This window comes from Lissotriton helveticus, chromosome 2_1, assembly GCF_964261635.1.
Source record: "Lissotriton helveticus chromosome 2_1, aLisHel1.1, whole genome shotgun sequence".
Classification (NCBI taxonomy): domain Eukaryota; kingdom Metazoa; phylum Chordata; class Amphibia; order Caudata; family Salamandridae; genus Lissotriton; species Lissotriton helveticus.
Genome location: NC_136059.1, coordinates 2,092,786,213 through 2,092,809,801, shown reverse-complemented (window position 1 = coordinate 2,092,809,801; position 23,589 = coordinate 2,092,786,213). Strand labels below are relative to the sequence as shown.

The 23,589-nt window shown below is 39.3% G+C and overlaps 1 protein-coding gene across 1 annotated transcript in view; it reads right to left on the bottom strand.

Moving 5' to 3' along the window:
• Positions 1–4,275: 4,275 nt before the first annotated feature.
• LOC144820016 (polypeptide N-acetylgalactosaminyltransferase-like 6) overlaps positions 4,276–23,589 on the bottom strand; it is a 607,986-nt gene continuing 588,672 nt past the window's right edge. Inside the window, exon 8 of the mRNA XM_078677677.1 lies at positions 4,276–7,478. Within this exon, the coding sequence (XP_078533803.1) occupies positions 7,311–7,478 (168 nt within the window). The 3' untranslated portion in view covers positions 4,276–7,310. The remainder of the gene's footprint in view (positions 7,479–23,589) is intronic.

Genomic DNA, 23,589 nt, shown 5'->3' with positions numbered 1-23,589 from the left:
GGGAATAGAAACAGAATTACAGGAGAGTGGTTCGTTGAACAGATTACAAATGGATTTCTGTGAGATGTCACTGAATGACAAACTGTGCTACATTTTTGTGATTTACTGTTTGATTACAAAATGGATTGAAACATTTCAGACGCGACGTAATGATGAAATTATTGTTGCAAAGTTATCAGATAACAGAAAACATATTGAAAACAGATTGCTCCATTGTACAGATAGAACAGAAATTTCAGATGTTGAGGAGCAAGAGAACGGTACTATAAAAGACAAAGATGCAAAAATGTGCCTAGCTGCAGGTACAAAGTGGACAGATGTTCTTCCACTTGTTTTGATGTTTCTGAGAAACACTACTGATAAAAAGACAGATTTAAGTCCACGTAATATTATGATGGACAAGGTCATGAGACAGACATTCATACCAGAGAAGAGAATGATGACTATCAATGATGGCATCAATTTGGAGAACTGCAGGAATTTATCAGATGAAATGATTTCTGTGTTTGATAAAGATGAAACTGAAGTGCAAACAAGAGAAAAAGAGCAAGTACTTGATCTGTTACCAGGTAGAAGGATCAGGAAAAAGGTTCGTCTAAAAAGAAATTCTCTAGTGCCAAGGTGGCAGAAAAGGAGGCTAATCAGTCTTGTCACAACAAATGCAGAGAAGTGCAAAAGACTGAAGAGGTGGATTGACACTGGCCATACTTTTAGTGTATCTACACCTGAAAATCCTGATGAGGATAGTGTCACAATTGATGATTCAGATTCTGAAGAAGAGCCTGAAGAGAATCCAGATCTTGAAGATCGACAAGTTGGTCGACATCTGGAGAACATGAATAGAAAACAAGCCTTGATTGAAGAAGACTTGGAAGTTGTGACTGAATACTCAGAAAAAGACTCAGAAAATGATGGAAATCTGCCAGAAAAAGAAGCAGAAGAAGAATGTGATCAGATTATGATTCAAGACCAGGAGAGTATTGAAAAGCAGAAAAGTAGCTCTGAAAGCAGGAACAGGAATTCTGAAACTGGGAAGTTGAAGGTAATTGAAGAAGAAAATGAATTGCCAAGTACCAGCTACAAAGATGACGTTCCTAACGGAGTGAAGCTGCTGAGTAAAGAAGTACCTGAGTCCAGAATGGAAATGTCTGACACTGAAACTGATGAAAGTGATGAAGATTCTGAAATAAGAAAATTCAGAAAAGGAGCTTGGAGAACAGAATGTAAAGTGACCAAGCAAAAGAAGAAATTACTAAGAAAAAGTGATAACTGGCCAGAAGAAAATGAAGGCCTAAAATTCAAATTAAGATACAGATCAAAGAAACAGATTGATGAAAAATCAAGTCAAAAAGATTCTAAAAAGAAAAGTGAGGCAGGAAAGAAAATAGAAGTGATACCTGTAATGGAGGTAAATAGTCACAGTCAGGAAAAGATTGAAAACAAAAGTGACAATGATTGAAGTACATGCCTGTTAAAATTTTTGGTTTCTATTTTTGGCATAAGGCTGAAGAAATCTTGTTAGATGACACAAGGTCGAAGAAATCCTGTTAGCTGAAAAATTAATTTGTGACATTAGGTCGAAGAAAAACTGTTAGAAGGTTTAAAGAGTATATAAAAAAAAAAAAAAAAAAAAAAAAAAAAATTTGAAAAAGGGGGGTGTTAGAAATTTTTAGAAAATTTAGGTAAAATTTTTAAAATTTTTGTTTTATTTTTCTTTGCAAGCTTAATGAAAATATAATTCTGCTTTGGTTAAATTTAGATTATTGTTCTTTTAGAGATTAACTAGGAGAAGTTTTAGGTCAATATGACAAGCAAGATACTGACATTTTATTAGTTATAGTTTTTGCAACACTTTTGCTGAAGCTCAGTTGTATGTTACACAAGAGAATGAAATAGAACTAGAGGGGTTTCTTAAAACTCAATATGAGAATTGTAGATAAACTGATAAGATAAGTCTTTAGAAATACTAACACAGGTGAAATTGAATCATGTTCATCTTAGATAAAATCTTTGCTAAATTTTTGGGTGCTAGTGTGGTGATTTGTTAATCACCAGATGAGGGAGTTGATGGAGCGGGATAGAAAACAGAATTCTGTTTAAACCTGTGAAGTCACACTTCCATAAATAAATTAATAATGCTAACAACTTGTGATATGTGTATAATAATTCAACCTAGTTTAAAGTTGCATTTTCACAGAACACGTGGGAAACTAACATGTGTGCTCATAAATGTGCATTATGTTGCATTCTTATGTATGTGGAAAATAATAAATTAATCCTGTCTATTGTCATGTCATAACTAATAGCAGCTGTTTTTGAAATAATGGCATGTGCTTATTTTGCTTCCCTTGTCTATGTGATGTCATTCCTACTATTCTAGGTGCACATAAGGTTTTATGGATTCATGAAGACAGGTAGATATAAAATGCTGCTTTATTTGTGCTTTACTGCTAGGTAATTTAGACTAATGGGTTAATAATTAGCAATGATGGGAGGCAACAGAATAAACTGTATTCCTTTCATTAATTATTCTTTGTGTTTGTTTATATAATAGTTTTACAAGTGAAGCTTAGAGATGGCTGCAGGAAAATAGTACCCTTTTAAAAGTGACGCAGGGACAGTGGCGCAGAAAATTGACGCTTTCTGAAAGAGGCCTAATGATGAAAATGGCTCAAGTGAAAATAATTCCAAGAAGGATGGAAAAGGCCTCTGAGCTTTTATTTTGAAAGGTTTTGGATTGAACTGCTAAAAAGATGACTTTTTGGAGAAATTTGCTAACGTTTGCTAACGTGCTACGGGAGTTCAGAGCTGACTAAGCTCAAGGTTAAAAAGGAAGCTGTCGCTACAAAATGTAGCAGCCTAAGGAAGAACTGCCAAGACTTCTAAATGAACAATGGACTAGTGAATTTGCCCGGGCATGCAAGAAAGAGGTGTCACAGTTTACTGTGGTACGAGGTGGCTCAGCCAATGGAGAACTAGAATTCGTCTGCTGGAATGTGAAAAATAGTTAGCTCAGCTAAAATTAGGGTATAAGAATAGGTTCAGAGAACACATAGTTGGCTTACGCTCGAGAAAATCTGGAGGACGATGTTATGCTGATGGACTTTACACGTGAGGACAGGAGTTTTTATTAATTACTTTATTACTAGGTGATGAGGGTAGAGACAGAGATATAGTTAGGATTTTGGAAAATGCTTAATTTTACTTATTCTTGCTAATGAATAATAATTCTTGATTTATGCTCTTTTTATTAATACTGAATAAATCTTTCTTTATGACATTTTTCTAATGCTTGTTTAATAAAATACCAAAACCTAAGTTTTTCTAGATGTGTTAAAATAAACTTTCTAAAATGACAAGCTGGTCTTGATTATTGCAGATGGTTTAAACAACTATATTTAGATCTTATCGCCTCATGATTCAAGCGCTCTATTGTTGTTATGGGCCTAGTGTTGTAGTGTAAGTTTTGTGGTAGTAAATAGTGTAATTTGTGCAATATTTTGGTGAGAGCGCTGGATCAGCAGGTGCAAAACGCGGCCATGATTTATTTAAAAACAGGATATGTCAAAACTTGCTTAAGCCTCGCAAAAATGCACATTAATAGATTCTTGAGGGACAAAACATCTTTGATATACTCAGTAATTTCCATAAAACACAGTACCAGCCACAATATAAACATACAGACAGAGGGCGCCCACCACTGCCAAGTTAGTCATTCTCACTTTCGTTTCCTTTGGGGGGAGCATTATCTCTAACTAGAGACAACAAATAGTTGCATAGTTATATGACTCAAAGTATTAATTGTCCTCCGATTATCATACCCAGGCTAACTTCCTAGTGATAATCCAAGAAAGGTAAATACATTTCTCAAAATACTGTTAAGTGGAAACATAATGATACCCCCTCTCAATAGATAAACTACCACTAAGTTATCATATTGTGGTCCGTGCATCTCCCTCTCTCATATACAGATCGCCACTTGTGTTAAAGATTAGGTGCAAAATGCTTCTGTCCATCTGTCACAGCAGCATGGACTCCATGCACACCTACCTGTTTACTACTGAATATCCTAATGATTCCACATGAGATCTGTCATTCGGGTGTTCAGCTCTTTTTCAACTTAGAAAGAAAGAGCACGCTGCCTTGAGTGGGTGGCCGGTAGTGAATGTCCATCCGCAGGTGACATTGAAATTCGACTACTTGAACAAAAACATAGGTGTCTATGATCAGCAGATAGGAATGAAAAATAGATAAACACAAAACCAGGACAGGAAGTGAAAATCAAAAGTATATTTATTTACTAAGCACTCACTACTTTGGTTGAGATAGATAAGAAAGAGACAGAAAACAAAATGGCTCAAAGTATAGTGCTTGGTAACAACTGTACTGATGTCTTTTAATTCCTTAGTTGTCGATATCTGTGCATGGTTCCGAGCAGTTTTTAAGGTAAATGTGTTTGAAACAAAGAATAAAACCGTAGGAAATTGAAATATCTCCAAGCAAGATGGGCAGTAGGTTGACTGCGAACAAACACTTTTCAACAGTTTTTTTGTGCTGTGAAATGTTTCATGGTTACAGGAAGAAGGCAACATGATAACTAGTCAAAACAAACAAAATGTTTCTGAAGTGAACAGATCTCACTCATGCTATCTAGGTACCATTCAGTTACAGTCTTCTAGAAATACATATGGAAGATAAATTGTTGCATTGGTTTCTGGTTGCCAGCAAATTCTCTCTGGTGCCCATGATGGCATATTAATTCACCTGTCTCTACACCAGTGACCAACAATTGTCTGAGTAAGTATCTTTGGAAAATGTGTAGTTTGATGCCACCTGGGAATGGCGTATAAGTGGTGACTTGATTCAATATAAACATTGTGTCACTTATTGTTCTGGCAGTAATCGCTGCAGAGCGTTCACTCATTACTTCAGCATTTAACTTCTCATCTTGGAATTTCATCTATGACTCCAAAATCATTCCTCCCCTTAATCTGTATTTGCTAAACGATTCCATTTTTAATTGTTTTTATTGAACTAATCTCGATATATTTTATGAGTGATCTTCTTTGAACCCTTCTGAGTCAACAGAGGGCATTGGTAGGTGCACCATTGCTGTCTTTAACAACCATTTTCTTGACTTTTCACCTCTGGAATTAAAGGTCCATACCTCCACAATACTAATCCAAACACTTTCAGCAAAATAAATGTAAGCACATCGATTCCCAGACAATTCATCCACACTGACTTCAATACAGCAGAGAGAAAGCACAGCTAAATGGGGTCTATTTGTAATGGTGGGGTCACCAGGATGATTTTATTATTCCAAAAGACACGGATATTTGTCAACTTGCAGCTTTATAAAAACACCAGCACTAAATTCTAAACGAATCCTAGTTGTGGTGCAGTAACCACTAACCTTTGTAGGATGTGTGAATAATAGATAATGCTTTAGGTGTTATCTGTCCAACATCATGCAATTTACTTGTACTTGAAATGTGTACTATTGCGCCCAATGTGCATCCCCGTAATTAACCTACATTCTGAGATACCTGAAAATAGTTTACTCATTTCCCAAGAGCTCCCAAACCTGTTGCATTATGAGGCAGGTCTGCTCTCGTTCACAGTCCTACCCCTTTTTGCACAATATGCAACAATAGGAACTTGCTTGCCACACACTGATCTCTGAATCACTGATGGATATGCTGCCAAACATTGGACACAGTACTACAGAACTTGGACATTACTCGTTATGCCTTACAGGACTTATAAGCTGTGTTTCTATTTTCAGTTTTTTGGAGCATGTCTTCCAACCAATATTCAGTCCCTTTGTTCACTTAGACATAGAGCAGTCAGTATACATCACCAATCCCACTGACTCTTTCCACTATCCTGTTTATTGTACCACCGGAGACCCTACATACTGAGCACATTTCCATCAAACCTGATTTCCCTTTATTTTTGTTAAGGTCAGCATGCTGAACCCTCTTTATGTCTTATATCTTGCTGAACAATGAGACACTCCTGGCCTGATAACACTGAAAGTGTTTCTGCTCCAGAGATAAAATAGGGTCCCTTACAGCCGAATTAATTTTGAATCTAGCGACCAGTGATACTTTCCTCACTCTAGACCCTTGACTAAATACACGGCGATTCTTAAGACTGTTAGGTGCAATCTAAAAATATCGTTTCATATGAAACTTTATTAAATTACATTGCAAACAATGATCACTGTTTGACAAGCCCTCCAATTTGTCACCTTCTCAAAGTAATGCAAAACATTCTAAGCTTCCTTTTGATTTCACGCACAATTCCGGGAGCCAGTTGCAGAATGACAATGTACCTTTACAAAATTTTAGGAAATTAAAAGTCATGGTTTGGTCGCACAGTTAAATAGAAACTTGCATATACAAAATGACAACCTTAGCACACTCCCATCACACTTTGTTTCTCTTCATCTCTAAATTAACAATGCTGTTTCAAACATCACAGGAAGGTAAATACAGATTGCTGCAGTTGGCATTTTTGCATCTGTTATTGGTAAGTGAATCCCAAGGATGCAACTGCACACTGAATGATAAGCATACACTTGTGATCAATTGTTTGCTCCGTAAATCAGGTAAAATCGATTCCTCTTCATAAGCACAGGGCTAGTACGATCTGTCTACAGATCTGGTGTTTATCAAGTGCTGATATAAACAAGTCTGTTTCTATTTAGATTGCTCACGTCTGCAGCCTCAAAATCAGAATGGTATCTGAAAATATATTTGTAACAGTGCTGAGTAAGCAAGTCCATACAGCTAATAGTTATTTATTAAAAATGGCTCTACAAAATATACTGAGTCCTCATTCTTGAGATTTTTGCTAGCACCCAATCAGCATTGTTCTACTGTGCCTTTTTCCTGCAAGTCATTGCGGTCATGCTGTTCACTCTGCCCTACTCCCAACCCCCACCCCGTCCCATACGGATGGCTAAAAAGTGTCCATTTGTCGCTACATATTACAACAGGATTTCACCTGAGAAAACTCTAGAACGCCATTCCACTGTGGTAATGCAGATCCAAGTTCATAAGTTTAAATAATTTTCTCCTTGGCCAGCAAGGAAATCTTCGGTCTAATGTTCTGAACAGCAGCTGGTGAGTTTGTCCAAGCTCTTCGGCTAAACTCATGAGTGGAGGTTCAAGGGCTATGTCTCCGCCTTTCATCAACCCTCAGAACCTGCATTCTGGACGAAGGCAAGCCATTGTATGACCCCTCTCACCGCAGGTTCTGGCTGGCTTGCAGTCCATGATCTGTATTTCTTAATTCTTTTTCTAGGATCCGCCATTGTTATTAAATATTTCCAAAACTGTCATGTTAACATGTTGAAAAAGCCACTGCTGGGTTTCTGACAAGGGGTCGCATCTGTTCATAAAAATCCTCTTTTCGGCTGGGTTGCAGTCAATACAGCTACTGCTCACAGAATGGAACAGTGTTTTATCCTAAAGGCATAAACGAAAGAGAAACAAATGATTATTGCAAAGTTCAACTCCAAACAATTTGGCACCATAGTAAGCCTTAAAGTACTACTAAAACATTCACATGCATCCATTGCTACACACAGAGCTCACTCCTTTTCCAAGGAGACTTCATATTGTGAGATTCATAAATACACTTGTTTGAGAAATGTAAGGGGTGGGCGGTAAACTCAGCTATCACAGTAGAGTTAGCAGAGTTTTCCCCACTTGTTCCACTTAGAGTGTGGCAGAGTTTTTTTCATGCACAACTCGCCAACTTTCAGTTGCAAGAGCGAGCGAGAAAAACCAAGTGCTAGACTGCCTCCCATAGAGATTTCCTAATCCAGGCTGTCACAGCAGGTTGCTAGCACTCGCCATAAGAAAGCTACTGCTTGCTTTGGGCAAACTTCCAGTGGAGTACAAAATCTAATTGAGTAGCAGAAAGAAGCAGTGCCCTCTGTTCGTACTGATTTTACAGCGTGGAACAAGCTTCCGGTGCTAAAAATCAGCACGAGCAGTACAACGGAACAGAATTTAACCACTTCCAGAATCTCATGGATTTTTTTGGTTAACTCCATTAAATTCCACGGAGTAAAACTCCTCAAGTTCTGCCCAGCCCTAAAGAAAGGTTAAATTGTTGCTGCAGATTCTGTTTATATGTTACCCCATCTGAACACAGTATTTGTAATTCTGCAGATCCTCATAGAATAACCTACAACCATTCTGACTGTTACACAGTGCTGTGCCAATTACAAGCCCGCCAACCTAATTTTGATGGGGCTGGTAAAAGATTTTTCAGCTTTACTAAGAATTACAAGGTACAGAGTAAATCAGTGGCCCTGCTACATTTTACCTGGGAACTTGCAGTGCTGAAATTGGCAAAAATCTCTAGGTAAAGCTATAGGGCGTACTAAGGATATGGGCACACGGTTATTGATTGCTCAGGCAATTCCTCAATTCCCAAGGCAACCTTAGACTTCTGTTACACAACAAGGCTTGTGGACGACGTAGGGTATAGTAGGGTGCACTAGGGATAGTACACTGATAATAGTATTGATTAGTACTCCACCAGCTACTGGGGCATCGTCCCAACCCCAGACTAGACTAGCACATATACAAGAAAAGAGAGCTGGGAGTGCTTATTTATCTCAGAAACAATCAAATATTTAATCTTCAAGAGAAACACAAATAAATCATCAATCAAGAAGTATATATTGATATACAAATTTCAACCATATAAACAATAGAATTCTTGTCTTTCTTGATGTTCGGCAGCCGACGCGTTTCGTCCTAGAGGCAGGACGTCATCAGGGCTGCAAGTGCAAACATACAATACAATCACATCAGTACATATGTACAATCTTAATCATTGATATCCTAAAAGCAAAGCCAAATCGTTTTTTGACTATTAAATAAAAAACAGCTTATTGTGCCGGGTGGTAATAACTGAAAATTCAACATATAATTATTGCACTACTAGAAACTTGCGGGAACTGTTTGCCTAGAATTCACACGAAACTTCATATCTGCAGCTCATTCTTTTTACATGAAAATTACACCTTCATCCTGGGATAAGAAGCTAGCAAACTGTAGCGTAAGTATTTAGAAAGAATCATGAGTGAACAGCTCACCTCGTACAATTTTAATAAGGCTCCTCTGTCTTTGCCTTTAAATTCTGAACCTTTAGTCTAGGCAGTTTGCTACAAGAGGCCCGATTCTTCACCAATGTACCGGTAATAGTAATGAACTGAGGTAAGGCAGAAGAAAAGGAAAACCGATCAATTACCAAAAATGTGCTATATATCTACACAGTTGTACCTTCACTATTCGAGTCTTCTCATGCTTTCCACTAACCAAGTCACTCACAGTAGCATGTTACATCTATAAAAATTCCTACCTTGTGAAACACTAAGTCAATGCTTCTCTCAAATCGATTTATCCTTTATTTTTTAAATCGAGAGTCCTTTAAAAACTGTTCTGCCAGTGAAATATCATACCTGAAAAAATTAATAAACCTTCATGTATTAAATTGCTCAATAATCCATCATGAAAGGAAAGAACTTAGACCTTCCTATTCACTCACCGCATTTCAGTATAATGCAGCAACAAGAATAATTGGCATCTATTTAGCAGTGTTCCTATCACTTCCTTCCGAAACCATCCATTCTGAAAATACAGGAAATGAACAAATTATGTAGCTCTATTGCTTCCCTCCCTCTAAGTTATCCGTTGACTAAAGTTCTGCCTAGTATTCTCTGCTTACCCTTGATAACGTGGCCTCCTGTTCCTCTCCACACCATCCGGGTACGATAAATCCCGAAGGTAAAGTGCCGTGGACTCCCTGCGCTTTAAAAGAGCCCAGTAACCAATCACAACACGCTATATTTCGCGCGCAATCTAATTCCGCTCATCTGTGAAACAGTGAAAGTTTCCAATGAGGTCCGTTATCAATATTGTTTCTGGCTGCTTTTCATTTCCGCTCATGCGCAGCTTGCTTTAGGCATATTGTACGAGATTGCAGGCTGATCTGTTAACCGTATTATTTCCGGGTATTTTTAACATAGTTTCCGGTCATGCGCAACTGTAGGTACGTCTTGGTAAACAAGTTTCCATTCAAGTCCGCTCTGTGAATAATTTGTTTCTAATCGAGCGTGGAAGTTATTTCCGGGTATTTTTTAACATTGTTTCCGGTCATGCGCAACTGAGGGTACGTCTTGGGAAACGAGTTTCCATTCAGGTCCGCTCTGTGAATAATTTATTTCTAATCAAGCGTGAAAGTTTAATAGCATATTTAGACGCGCCAATTAAGTGTTAATTCGGAAACCAACCAGATCCACAAACTGACAGTAAGACGGAACACTTGCATTCAAGTACAAAAAATCTGAATTTGTGAGTCCTCCCGAAATAATTAAGCCCGACTTCCTTTCGTGAATACCTGCTCGCGCTATCTTATTATTTCTGCGCTTACATTCCCCCGAGTGATTTTTTACCATTACTAATGCCTTTGACTGCGTGTAAATGTTTTAAATTTTGAAACGAACCTGAACTATGCTGCATTCAGATCCTTAATGCTAAAGAGTGCATCCATAATCATAAACTTTTGAATATAATTTCGAAAAATAAGATAAGGGATCATCTAAGTATTCAGGTACTTGATCACACATGTCATGACTATAGTGCCCAGATGTGGGCAAGGAAAGACGCTCGTGTCAGAAGAATCAATGAATAATCAATAAAACCACAGTTTGCCTGCTCGATATCCCAGAATGTGTACAGTAAACAATTGACCTTTTCAAAGGTGTCCCGGGCTTGGCAACTATACTGGATGACAAGCCTGTAATAATGTTCAAGAAATGTCCAACGATCAGGGACAAGGTTTCAACGAATTACATTCGTCCGACATCGACACATATCAAAGATTGGCTTCCCACACAGCCTAAAGGCTTTTATACCTGTGGGACGTGCGTAATATGCTCTCATGGCATGAATAAAACAAACATTTTCAAATTCAATGGCACTAGACAATTCCGTATTAATGAATTTATCAATTGCAATAGTGTTGGAATAATCTATGCCATTATTTGCAGTTGTAACAAAGTATATATAGGGAGTACCAAAAGACCCCTTAAAATAAGGATACAAGAGCACAGACGAGCGATTATAAATCGAGACATAAAATCCCCACTCTATGCACATATGGAGAAGGAACATGGCGCCAACATGGACTTTAAATTTCATGGAATAGAGAAAGTGTCCCAACATGTGAGGGGGGGGGATTGGGAACTACGAATCCGTCAAACTGAAGCACGTTGGATAATTAAATGCCGTACGATGAAATATGGCTTGAACATCGATTCTGAATTACATCATTTTTTGGCATAATTATTAGTGAATTGCGGTATTCAATTTATGTATATGACCAGTATCAGTTATTGTGAAAACAGATGTTTTATGTGTTATTTCAATTGTTTACTGTACACTTTCTGGGATACCGAGCAGGCAAACTGTGGTTTTATTGATTATTCATTGATTCTTCTGACACGAGCGTCTTTCCTTGCCCACATCTGGGCACTATAGTCATGACATATGTGATCAAGTACCTGAATACTTAGATGATCCCTTATCTTATTTTTCGAAATGATATTCAAAAGTTTATGATTATGGATGCACTCTTTAGCATTAAGGATCTGAATGCAGCATAGTTCAGGTTCGTTTCAAAATTTAAAACATTTACACGCAGTCAAAGGCATTAGTAATGGTAAAAAATCACTCGGGGGAATGTAAGCGCAGAAATAATAAGATAGCGCGAGCAGGTATTCACGAAAGGAAGTCGGGCTTAATTATTTCGGGAGGACTCACAAATTCAGATTTTTTGTACTTGAATGCAAGTGTTCCGTCTTACTGTCAGTTTGTGGATCTGGTTGGTTTCCGAATTAACACTTAATTGGCGCGTCTAAATATGCTATTAAACTTTCACGCTTGATTAGAAATAAATTATTCACAGAGCGGACCTGAATGGAAACTCGTTTCCCAAGACGTACCCTCAGTTGCGCATGACCGGAAACAATGTTAAAAAATACCCGGAAATAACTTCCACGCTCGATTAGAAACAAATTATTCACAGAGCGGACTTGAATGGAAACTTGTTTACCAAGACGTACCTACAGTTGCGCATGACCGGAAACTATGTTAAAAATACCCGGAAATAATACGGTTAACAGATCAGCCTGCAATCTCGTACAATATGCCTAAAGCAAGCTGCGCATGAGCGGAAATGAAAAGCAGCCAGAAACAATATTGATAACGGACCTCATTGGAAACTTTCACTGTTTCACAGATGAGCGGAATTAGATTGCGCGCGAAATATAGCGTGTTGTGATTGGTTACTGGGCTCTTTTAAAGCGCAGGGAGTCCACGGCACTTTACCTTCGGGATTTATCGTACCCGGATGGTGTGGAGAGGAACAGGAGGCCACGTTATCAAGGGTAAGCAGAGAATACTAGGCAGAACTTTAGTCAACGGATAACTTAGAGGGAGGGAAGCAATAGAGCTACATAATTTGTTCATTTCCTGTATTTTCAGAATGGATGGTTTCGGAAGGAAGTGATAGGAACACTGCTAAATAGATGCCAATTATTCTTGTTGTTGCATTATACTGAAATGCGGTGAGTGAATAGGAAGGTCTAAGTTCTTTCCTTTCATGATGGATTATTGAGCAATTTAATACATGAAGGTTTATTAATTTTTTCAGGTATGATATTTCACTGGCAGAACAGTTTTTAAAGGACTCTCGATTTAAAAAATAAAGGATAAATCGATTTGAGAGAAGCATTGACTTAGTGTTTCACAAGGTAGGAATTTTTATAGATGTAACATGCTACTGTGAGTGACTTGGTTAGTGGAAAGCATGAGAAGACTCGAATAGTGAAGGTACAACTGTGTAGATATATAGCACATTTTTGGTAATTGATCGGTTTTCCTTTTCTTCTGCCTTACCTCAGTTCATTACTATTACCGGTACATTGGTGAAGAATCGGGCCTCTTGTAGCAAACTGCCTAGACTAAAGGTTCAGAATTTAAAGGCAAAGACAGAGGAGCCTTATTAAAATTGTACGAGGTGAGCTGTTCACTCATGATTCTTTCTAAATACTTACGCTACAGTTTGCTAGCTTCTTATCCCAGGATGAAGGTGTAATTTTCATGTAAAAAGAATGAGCTGCAGATATGAAGTTTCGTGTGAATTCTAGGCAAACAGTTCCCACAAGTTTCTAGTAGTGCAATAATTATATGTTGAATTTTCAGTTATTACCACCCGGCACAATAAGCTGTTTTTTATTTAATAGTCAAAAAACGATTTGGCTTTGCTTTTAGGATATCAATGATTAAGATTGTACATATGTACTGATGTGATTGTATTGTATGTTTGCACTTGCAGCCCTGATGACGTCCTGCCTCTAGGACGAAACGCGTCGGCTGCCGAACATCAAGAAAGACAAGAATTCTATTGTTTATATGGTTGAAATTTGTATATCAATATATACTTCTTGATTGATGATTTATTTGTGTTTCTCTTGAAGATTAAACCTTAGACTTCTCTCTGTGATTGCTCTTAACTATGTCACCTAGAGTTACCAGTCGTCTCAGTATTTGTAACATTTTGGGCTGGGTTCAGTGTGTCAGCAGAGGGAACTTTGCAAGTAGCCTTATGTGTGCAGTATTCATTTATTGAATCCATGCCACTATATACTTTGCATGTCAAGTTGCCATGAAGTATTAATGTGCCATGTTCTTCATTTAGAAGAATGATGAGTGGAGTAAACTGTTGAATGACAGAGAAATCTTCCAGCGTGTGTCCCTCTTCAAGATCCTCAGGAAGCATACAATGGCAGGCAACCATCCATATGGAAATCTGTATATGTTTCTCATCTTGGGTGTTGGTTCTTATGGGTAGTGGTAGCATGTGTTACAAATATGGCTTAGACAGTTTAAAAAGATAGACATTTTCTTGAATTAAATGTTTTAGGCATGGCTGTGCCCTAGCATCATATCGTAAATGCATTTCTTGGCCTCATATGCAAAGAATACAACTATCTCTGTAATGCAGTGTAAAGTACAGCTATTTGACAATCATGCTGCACCCAGTGACGTCCAGTGCTGGCATAGGGAAAATAAAATAAATAAATAAATAAAACCACTTACCTTGCACTCGACGCACCGCCGACTCGACAAGTGTAAGGTAAGTGGTTGTATTTATTTATTTATTTTCCCTATTCTGTCGTTTGTCACCCACCCACCCAACTGCCTGACCGTGCTTACCTGCGCTAGCCGCAACTGGTTGTACCCCAGTGTTGCTTTAGCATTGCATTCCATCAACCATTACTATAAAACCTAGTCAACAGATGTCCTAGAGCTTACCATTGCTTCCGAAAAACTCCCCCCGAAAGTTCTTCTACATTTAATGATATAGGCCACTTCAAGCTCATATTAAAAAAATTTAAATTGCTAGTAATGCTGATTCAGGTTATATGATACATTAATTTCTTCAAGTATATTATAACTTATTAAAACATTTAAAAGTCTCCATTTTGTTGGGCTATTACCACTCCACAGAATCTACTCATGTATGTGAGTACAGCCAGCAATGGTAATTGGAAGTCATATTTGTCCTCTGTTAGGTTTATCAATAGAATTTCCATTGCCATTGTGTCCCAACTTTTGTTATACCATTTTAAGTGTAGAATTTTGCTCCCATTGAGGTACAATTACTATTTTCACCGCAACACTGGATAGTGCTCTAAGGCCTTTATTACTAGTGACTTTTTAATTCTAGTGGGTTCTGTAACAGCAGTTAAAGATGCCACAAGAATGATGATAACCGAGGGATAACTGTGGTGAAAACGTAACCCAAAATGAGGAATTAAGGGGAAAATCAGACTTGGATATACAAATTCCATCAAGTAATGCATAATATCCTAAGGGATTCTTATGGCCAAACTCATAATTGGCTAATTTTCCCCACCCCAGAGTTCTGGCTACCTCTTTTTAATGGACAAATAATCAAAATGGTACAAGTCCACTGTTAGCACTGTTGGGTCCTTCAGTATCAGGAATCCTACTATTATGGCCGAGCTCTTCTTTCTAGAACACTTTTAGCTTACTGCAATTCCACAAAATATGAATTGGGGCCCTAGGCTCAGCACAGCCCCTCCAGCATTGATCCCTGGCTTTCTTCATCATTTTACCTATCTTGTCAGGTGTTAGATTCCAATCCATCATAACTTCAATTGTGGATTATCTGTATACGGCAGATTTGTTCGTGTGGGTACTTGTTCCTTCAAAGTCTCACTCATCTGTGATGTTGCTCTGCTTTCCTCAGTAATATTTGTATTTTCATATATTGTTCTATATTTTAGTATTTGTGGCATTGTCAGTATTTTGTATATTTTAAATACAGTGCCTTTTCCATTTCATAGCTATGTTACCAAGAGCTCAAACCATATTAGTGGCCATTTTGTAATCTCTTTAATGGTTAGGTAGGTGACCCATTGCCTTAATTGATGGCACCTGAACCCTTCTAGTTCTGTCACAGTGGAATTTTGAAAGATCACAGAGTCCAATTTTGTTGAATCTGCTTCCTGTTTTTTTGTAGTAAATCCCTTTCTATGCAGATGTGAAATCCGTACTATGATGGACAGCGGAAAGGGGAATATTGCAAGCAACTAGTCAAAGACACAGAGTCCACTACCTCTAATGTCACACTGGTGATGTGGTTAAATTATAGCCTCTTCGGTTGTGTCGCTTTGGAGCATTAAAAAAATGTTACTATTGTCCTACGTGCCGCTGCTCCATCAACGTATACCCAGTGTTACTCAGATTTTCTCATCGACCATTCATTTAAGATTCTCAACACCCCTGAAGTAACGTCTGATATTTGGGAAGGGTAGGTGGCCCTTATCTATGGACAATATAATGACTATCTTTTAGGCCTCCCATGACACCTAAACATTATTATTCGTTTCTGCAGTTTAAAACAAGTATTGTTCTCTATACTGACAGGACTGCAGCTCTCCAACCAACCCATTAAACATATTTGGGTAACTTTGCCAAGATCATATTTAATTTTTTCTTACAGTGTTATTTTGTTTGACCTAAATATTTTGTTACCCATTATGTTATGTGATCCCTAAGCATCTCATCACACCTTCATTAATACTAAACAGTCTTCTCTCCTGTCATTCATACCCTATATATAGAGTGTCTTATTTGTCAGAGTTAATTTTAAACCAAACTGTGCCAACAGCTCAAGAAATGAAGAGATTGAGGGTCTCCGATTAGTCAGGGAAAGCAGAACATCATCCACAAAAAACAACATTTTGTGCTCCTTTCCTCTAAATCCAACACCTAGCTGGACAGAGACTGCCTGATCACCATTGCCATAGTTCCATAGTCACTGCAAACAGTACAGGGGATATTGAACAAACCTCCTGCTTAGTACCCCTATTAATTTTCAACTCTTTTGAAATGATCCTATCAACCAATATCCTTTCTTCTTTGAGCATATGATGTTATTTAAATTATTATTCATTTTTTAGTAAAGCCAAATCTTTCTATCTCTTGTTTTAAAGAGAACCAGCTCACCCTGTTAAAAGTCCTTTTAGTATCAAAGTCCAAAATTAATGTGGCATTTTTTCTTGATTTAGTTTTCAGCAGGTTGAATTGTCTTCCTCATATTGTCAAATGCTTGCCAATTCTTATTTATGCAGATGGAATGTAATCCATTAGTCCTGAACGGGCTTCTGCCAGTCAGTTAGCCAAGACTTTCTTTTATGGTTTAAAGTTAAGGTTCTGTAGTGCTGTATGTCTTCCTGTTGAACATTTCATTGGGTCCCTATCTGGTTTGTGTTGGACTGCTATATCTTCCTTCATCCATAGGTTCAGTCATTGCCCCCCCCCCCTCTGAAAAATCTACCACACATGTGGCAGTACTGGCATTAGCTGAGCTGAGATTGTAAAACCATCTGGCCAGAGGATTTGAAGTATTTTATACTCTGTAAATCAATTTGTAATTTCTGTTGTGAAGTGCTCAGTCAGTACATTCCTTTGATTATTTGACAGCTTGGTGAAATTTAGATATATCTTAAACAGCCTCTTACACAGCCTTATATTTAGGAATACTGCAGTCCTGAAAAACAGCACTGTTCTCCTTATCGCCAAATGCCAGGTATCCACTCAGTCTACTGATACTCAGTTTCACTGCTATGTGACTTGTCACTTGTAAGATTATGGCTAATTAGTTGAGTGCATTGTTGCCATGTTGATATATTTTCCTTTCCAGGGCAGTTTCAGATTTGCTAATATTATATTTAGCTGGCCTTTAATATTGGGCACCTTTCTCAAATCTGATCAAGTACAGAATTTTTTGTTTGCACTTTCAACTCCAACTCTAACTTTGTTTGAACAAGGCTTCTGTTCCTGTTTAGTGCAAACTCCAAGTTCATATGTTTCCAACAAAGGACAGCTTTGAAAGTGTCTCATAACTTGCTTAGAGACATGCTTAGTGTATCATTATTTCCTAAGTAGTCCTTAATATTAATACTCTGGCTGCTCTGGCTCCAGCATCATGTATGACTCATCTTCTTTATTTCTATCTTCAGTCTCTAGTGGCCTTCTTAATTGTAATTCGACCAAGGTGTGGTTTGAATTTGTTAGGGTCCCTATTTCTGCCTTTGATCCTATCCTCAGTAGTTCAAATGTAAAAAATTTGATGTTTTTCTCAAATGCGTTTGGTGTATATGGAACTAAAACGTAAAGTCCATCTCTTTTGGGTGAATTTGGCACCCGCCTACAACCAGTCCTACTAATAGTGTCTAGGGAAATCCCTATATTTGTATTATTACAATGACCCGATGAATAGAGGTTCCCATTAAAACCTTTGCTAAAATCCCCTGCCATTATCACCACTCCTTCTGTGTATGCATATGGCGTTGACAGCATTTAGTGTGTTAGGCTAATTATCTTAATAGCTGTACTTTACACTGCATTACAGAGATAGTTGTATTCTTTGCATATGAGGCCAAGAAATGCATTTACGATATGATGCTAGAGCACAGCCATGCCTAAAACATTTAATTCAAGAAAATGTATATCTGCACTCTTTAAAAAGACTACATCAAAATCCATTGATAATCCTCAACCAAACTCCAACTCCTCGCCTCTCTTACTTTTAGACTTTATACTTATCTTTGACAATATAAATCACTCATCTGCCCTTTTGCAAGAAAATGATATAGAAATACTATATGTGTACATACATACATACATACATACATAAAAAATCCTTACTTGCTTCAAAAAGGCAGACTGCAGTGAACCTAAGACACATGCAAAGGAAGCCATAGCAAACCCAGAATTCAAGAAGAGGGACAGTAAACAAAGCAACTACAATAAAAAGTAATCCAGAGGCCAGTCAGGGAACAGGCAGCTAGTAAGTCGACAAAACTAAATCATAATTGAGAGGCATGTCAGACTTCAGGTAAAGGTCACTGGGAAGTGAAAGAAAACATTGACTGTGAGGAATGCAAAACCCGAGACAGAACTGAGGCGATAGTAGGGGAGCCAATAGAACAGAAATTTGCCATGCCACTTCTCAAGGGAAGTAGACTGCTTTAAGAGATTGAAGGTGTTTTCCATTCACCCCTTGCCCTGATTCCTACTAGAATATAAGCTCTCCTTATATCCAAATAAACAAACATTTTGAAACTGCCAACGTGCTCTGGTAAAACTGAAATGAATGATAAGTATAGTGATTTTGTACTACCATACTGTTCAGTTCTCAAAAGTCTACTCATAGTCTCAAGGACACCCTTAGATTTTGAAACAAAGAATATAGGAGCATCTGCAGGCGATTTACCATGTCTAACTGAGCATGTTACTAGATTTTCTTGCATATATTTCTTTAAATGTCCATTAACCTGAATAGTCAAAGGATATATCTGACCATACAGATTGGTGGCAATAGGAATCAGGTTTATGACACTGTAGTATTCCCTATGCGGAGGTAAGGAATCTGTACCATTCACACTAAGCACATTTTGAAGCTCTAAATACACTTCTGGGATGCTATTTCCTTTTTTAAATTTGCTCATAATAGGATATCACAATATGGGATGCGATGTCGGACTTTAATTTTTAAATAAACTGACTAATATAGATTTCGAATTAATCGTTGAATTATGTTGTCATAACAAAGAGTTTCCCAAAATTAATATGAAAATTGGGGCTATCAAACAAATTGAAGCCGATCTTTTCAGAATGTCTCAAATAAGTAGCTAATTTCAGCTCCAAAGTCTATTCATACACTTGTCTTGAAGTCAATGGAGTGTTATCTATGCCTGTAATTGGTTCACATGTTTTTCTTCTTGTAGGAATATCATGCTGATGGATCACTTAAAGATCCATAAAGCAGCCTGCCTCTCCTGAGTCTGGTAATGCCGAACATTCTATTGGACCTAAAAGATTCTGAGTAAGAAATGTTATCTAAATGTCAAGTGTTTTTGTTTCCTTACAGCTGGGGAAATTTCCTAATAGTTTCTTGCTTTTCTATCATAAATACATAAGCTGTTTTATATTTTGACATTATTTTATCTCTAAAGATAATGTTTTATGTACATTTGCAATTTTCATAGGTTGTTCAGTGGACCAGGCAGGGTGTCACAGATGGACAGGCTGGAGTGGACTGGAGCTTTATGTCTGGGGTAACCCACCAACTATATATGCTGTCGTGCCAAACAGGCTGGTGGCAGCCCATGCTTAATTTCAGTGCAAGCAGCGTGGTTCTGGTGCAAACGGGCCTGTTGGTTGTTGCAAAGAGCTCAAAAGCTTGATTGTAGGAGCTTGTGAGCCACATTAAGGGTCCAGGACCTAAGAGGCACCACTCGTGGGGTCAGGAACACACAATATAGCTGCGTCTAGGAGCTGGTTGGGGAGCCAATTACATCCCAGAGGCTTAGATCAGCAGGCCAGCAGACTAGCCCGTTGAGTCATTCTGGAGTCCTGGGTTCAAGTTGAAGTTGCAGGTTCAGTTCTTCTTCCCCGGCAAGAGGATAGCAATCAGCAGGTCAGTATAGCAGGGAAGCAGTTCCTTAGAGCAGCAGTCCAGCAGAGTGGCTGCCCTTGTATCAGCATAGCAGTCCTTCTTCCTGGGAGAGTATGTACAGGTCTAGAATGGTACTAAAGAGTTGATGTTTGAGGTCCATTCCAATGCAATCCAATTGTCACTTGTAAATCGTGTGGCTACTCCAGAGAGAGCGTCCGGGCACTAGCAGCAGGACCACCCCAGAAACAAACTAAACAGCCTAGGTCCATGGCCTAGCCATTCAATTAATAAGTCTTCAGGCCATTCTTGAAGATCAACTCTGATAGTGCAAAGCAGATAGCTACCGGAGGTGAGTTCCAAAGCTTAGCTGTAAGAAGAGCAAAAGATCTCTTACCCTGCCTAGCCCTACAAACCCTAGGATGTGCAGGAGCTTCAAAGAATTGGACCTCAGGGATATGTCCAGACAGTAGGCCTTAAGTCTACTTCTCAAATACTGCGATCCCTTCTAATCCAGAGTTCTATAGGCTAAGAGCAGTGCTTTGAATTTGATGTGGCTAAGAACCGGTAATCAGTACAACTGGCAAAGAGGAGCAAAGACAGAATGATGCAAAGGAACCTTACGAATTAAGGACACAGCCACATTTTGAATGATCTGTTGTTGTTGCAATAGACATTGTCCAATTTTGAGGATACCTAGGCATGAACAAAGGTCTTCGGGAAGCCACCACAACCAGATACAACATCCTCCTCAAGGACTTCATGGTAGGAAATGAGCTGGCAGAGACTGCTTTGACCTGCGGTTTAAATGACAAGGAAGAATCAAATGTAATGCTTGTGCCAAAAAAAAGAATTTCCGTTTTTTTCCGAATACAGTTTGGGGCAGTTCTAATCTATCTAATCGCCAGCTGTTTTCAGGCCCAATTTATGTGAACCAGAGACAGGTTGTAGGCACCAAATGGCTAAGGCAAGAAAATGGAAACTTTCTAAAAGTTTCATACTCAGAATTGTAATTTAAAATTCAACTTTACCATATATTTGTATTCAAGAGACACACAACATGAACTAGTGATCTCTTCCCATTTGGAAATTACACTTATACAATGTAATAAGTGCACAGAGCCTAAGGCCAACAAAATCAAATTCACCAAAAAGTGGGGGGCATTGATGAAACATTTGGGGATGACCCTGCAGAAAGGGCCAAGTCCAGCACAACCCCACCTAGCCCATCAGCCAGGGTAGACTAATCAATACCTTGATGGACTTCCCTGCTTAGGCGATTGAACATGGATAAAGGCACTGTTATGTGGGGGCACTTGTAATTTCTACGCCTCCCTGAGCTCAGTTGATCCCATCATCTACAATTTCATGAGCCACTAAGCTGACCCATAGGGAACCTGTCTCCTCATCTGTGGACCCCAGCTGTGCAGCATCCAACCCTAAACTTGCTCATAGATGCACCCCAGTAGGCAGAGAGTACCACCGTGGCCAAGATAGTGATGTGGCCCATTCTATCCGTTGGATCAGACATCTGTCCATAAGACAACAAGCAACATATGCCACGGATAGCTCAGTGTCCAAAGACAGGCCCTGGGTCATCCAGGGCTCTCTGTCCTCTGAGGTTTCTCAGAGGGGAGCAGTAGGCCCTGGATGTCTTGAACTCTACTTCCATTCTATCTCCCACGAGTACATAAGTGGTATCATAACACTGGCTTTTCAGCCCAGGGTTTGGACCCTAAAGCTGAACACAGGACAAGGGTGAATCCTCCCTCATCCTGCTTCTCTATCTGGGCTCCTGTGTCCCCCCCTTTGGGAGTAGTACTCCCAAACCCGGGCTGCCGCCCCTTCAAGCTCTCCTGACGCTGGGTAATCTCATGTTCCACAATGCAGTCTACAGGAATCTGTAGACTAACAATTACCCTCCACTGGGTCATCTCCCCTCTTCATTCCAGGGATAATAGGGCAGAAGGGCAGAAAAGATCTGCCCATGGGCCTGAATCATCCTTGCCACCTGACCAGTGTACTGCTCTGGAGGAACTAGCCTTTCCACAATCATAGTCTGGCATGCACCGGTGTCCTTTAGAGCAGGGACTTGGACCAGATTCACTTTCACCTTGTGAAAGTGACACCACCCACCCTCAGGGATCACCAGTTCACTCTTTGAGTTCACCTCCGAGCTAAGGGAGATCATGGCATGATTTATGACCTGGCAGAGGTAACTACCTACCCCCAATGCCATATTTATAACCCCGGTAGAGGTCCCACCAGTGGGTGGCTTCTTAGGAAAGACAGGGTTCCTTTGCTTGAGTCCTAGCTGGGAAAAATCTAAGCAGTGGGGTTGGAAATCTGGCACCCTGAGCCACCGTCCACTAGAAACTCCTCCCTATTGCTCAGAAGGGGCATGGGCACATTTTTCTCCACCCTTAATCTGGGATCCGTCTGTGTCTTCTATGACCTCTCCATCACTCTGCTGGGGGGAACCTGAACCACCCTTCTTGGGGCCACTCGCAGGTCCCTTATTTGGACCCTGGTGCACACCCAGTGGTCACCCTCCTTAGCTAGCCCCCTGGGGTCAGAGAGCTCACTATCAATCAGTTTGGTGCAGATTTGCAAAACAAAGGCTGAACATGTGCTCTTTTGCAATCCAGTTTTACAGCCCCTGATAATACTTTACTTCACTGCCCTACAGCCAACCATCCAGTGCCTTCCATGCAGGTCTGTTGGGCCAGTTTCTGATTGTCCCTGAACGTCTACATATACTTCCCTCAGGTAAAGTTATATTACCTGACGAGGGCTTCTGTAGTATACTTGTGCTCCTCACAAGATGGCCACCTCTGGTCATTCGTCCTTCCTTCATGTTCCCCCCTCCCCAGCCTCCCAGAATACCCATGTGCATTCTACCTTGTACTGTTAGAGAGATCCACTCTTGTCAGTTGATGTCTGGTCAGCTGGCGAGGCGTGAGCTCTGCTGTGTCTTAATAAAACTTTCCTGTAACTTAAGGACAGTCTCCTGCTGTCTATCCAACTCATTTACAACATTTGGGCGCTCTTACTCCTCACTTCACTCTTGACCCCAAAACGCTTAGTTGCCTTTCTCTAAACGCACCCTCCTACATGTCTTTATGATTATTGTTGTTGTCTCTCATGCTTTAAGCTTTCCTTGTGTGCGTTTCTTTACTTTATTTCTTTTGTTCCGGTAAGGGAGGAAGATGTGTAGTATACTTGTGCTCCTCACAAGATGGCCACATCTGGTCATTTGAGAGTTCCACTCTTGTCAGTTGATGTCTGGTCAGCTGGCGAGGTGTGCGCTCCGCTGTGTCTTAATAAATCTATCCTGTAACTTAAGGAAAGTATCCTGTTGTTTATACAACTCATTTACAACAGTTTCCCTCATTGGGGGATACCTCATCTTGTCCCCTTTCTCTAGGGCCAGTAGGGTGTCCCTCCGTTTGCTAGAGGTATGCCTCCACAGCCTAACCCCCCATTCCTCTTCCAGGATCTTGT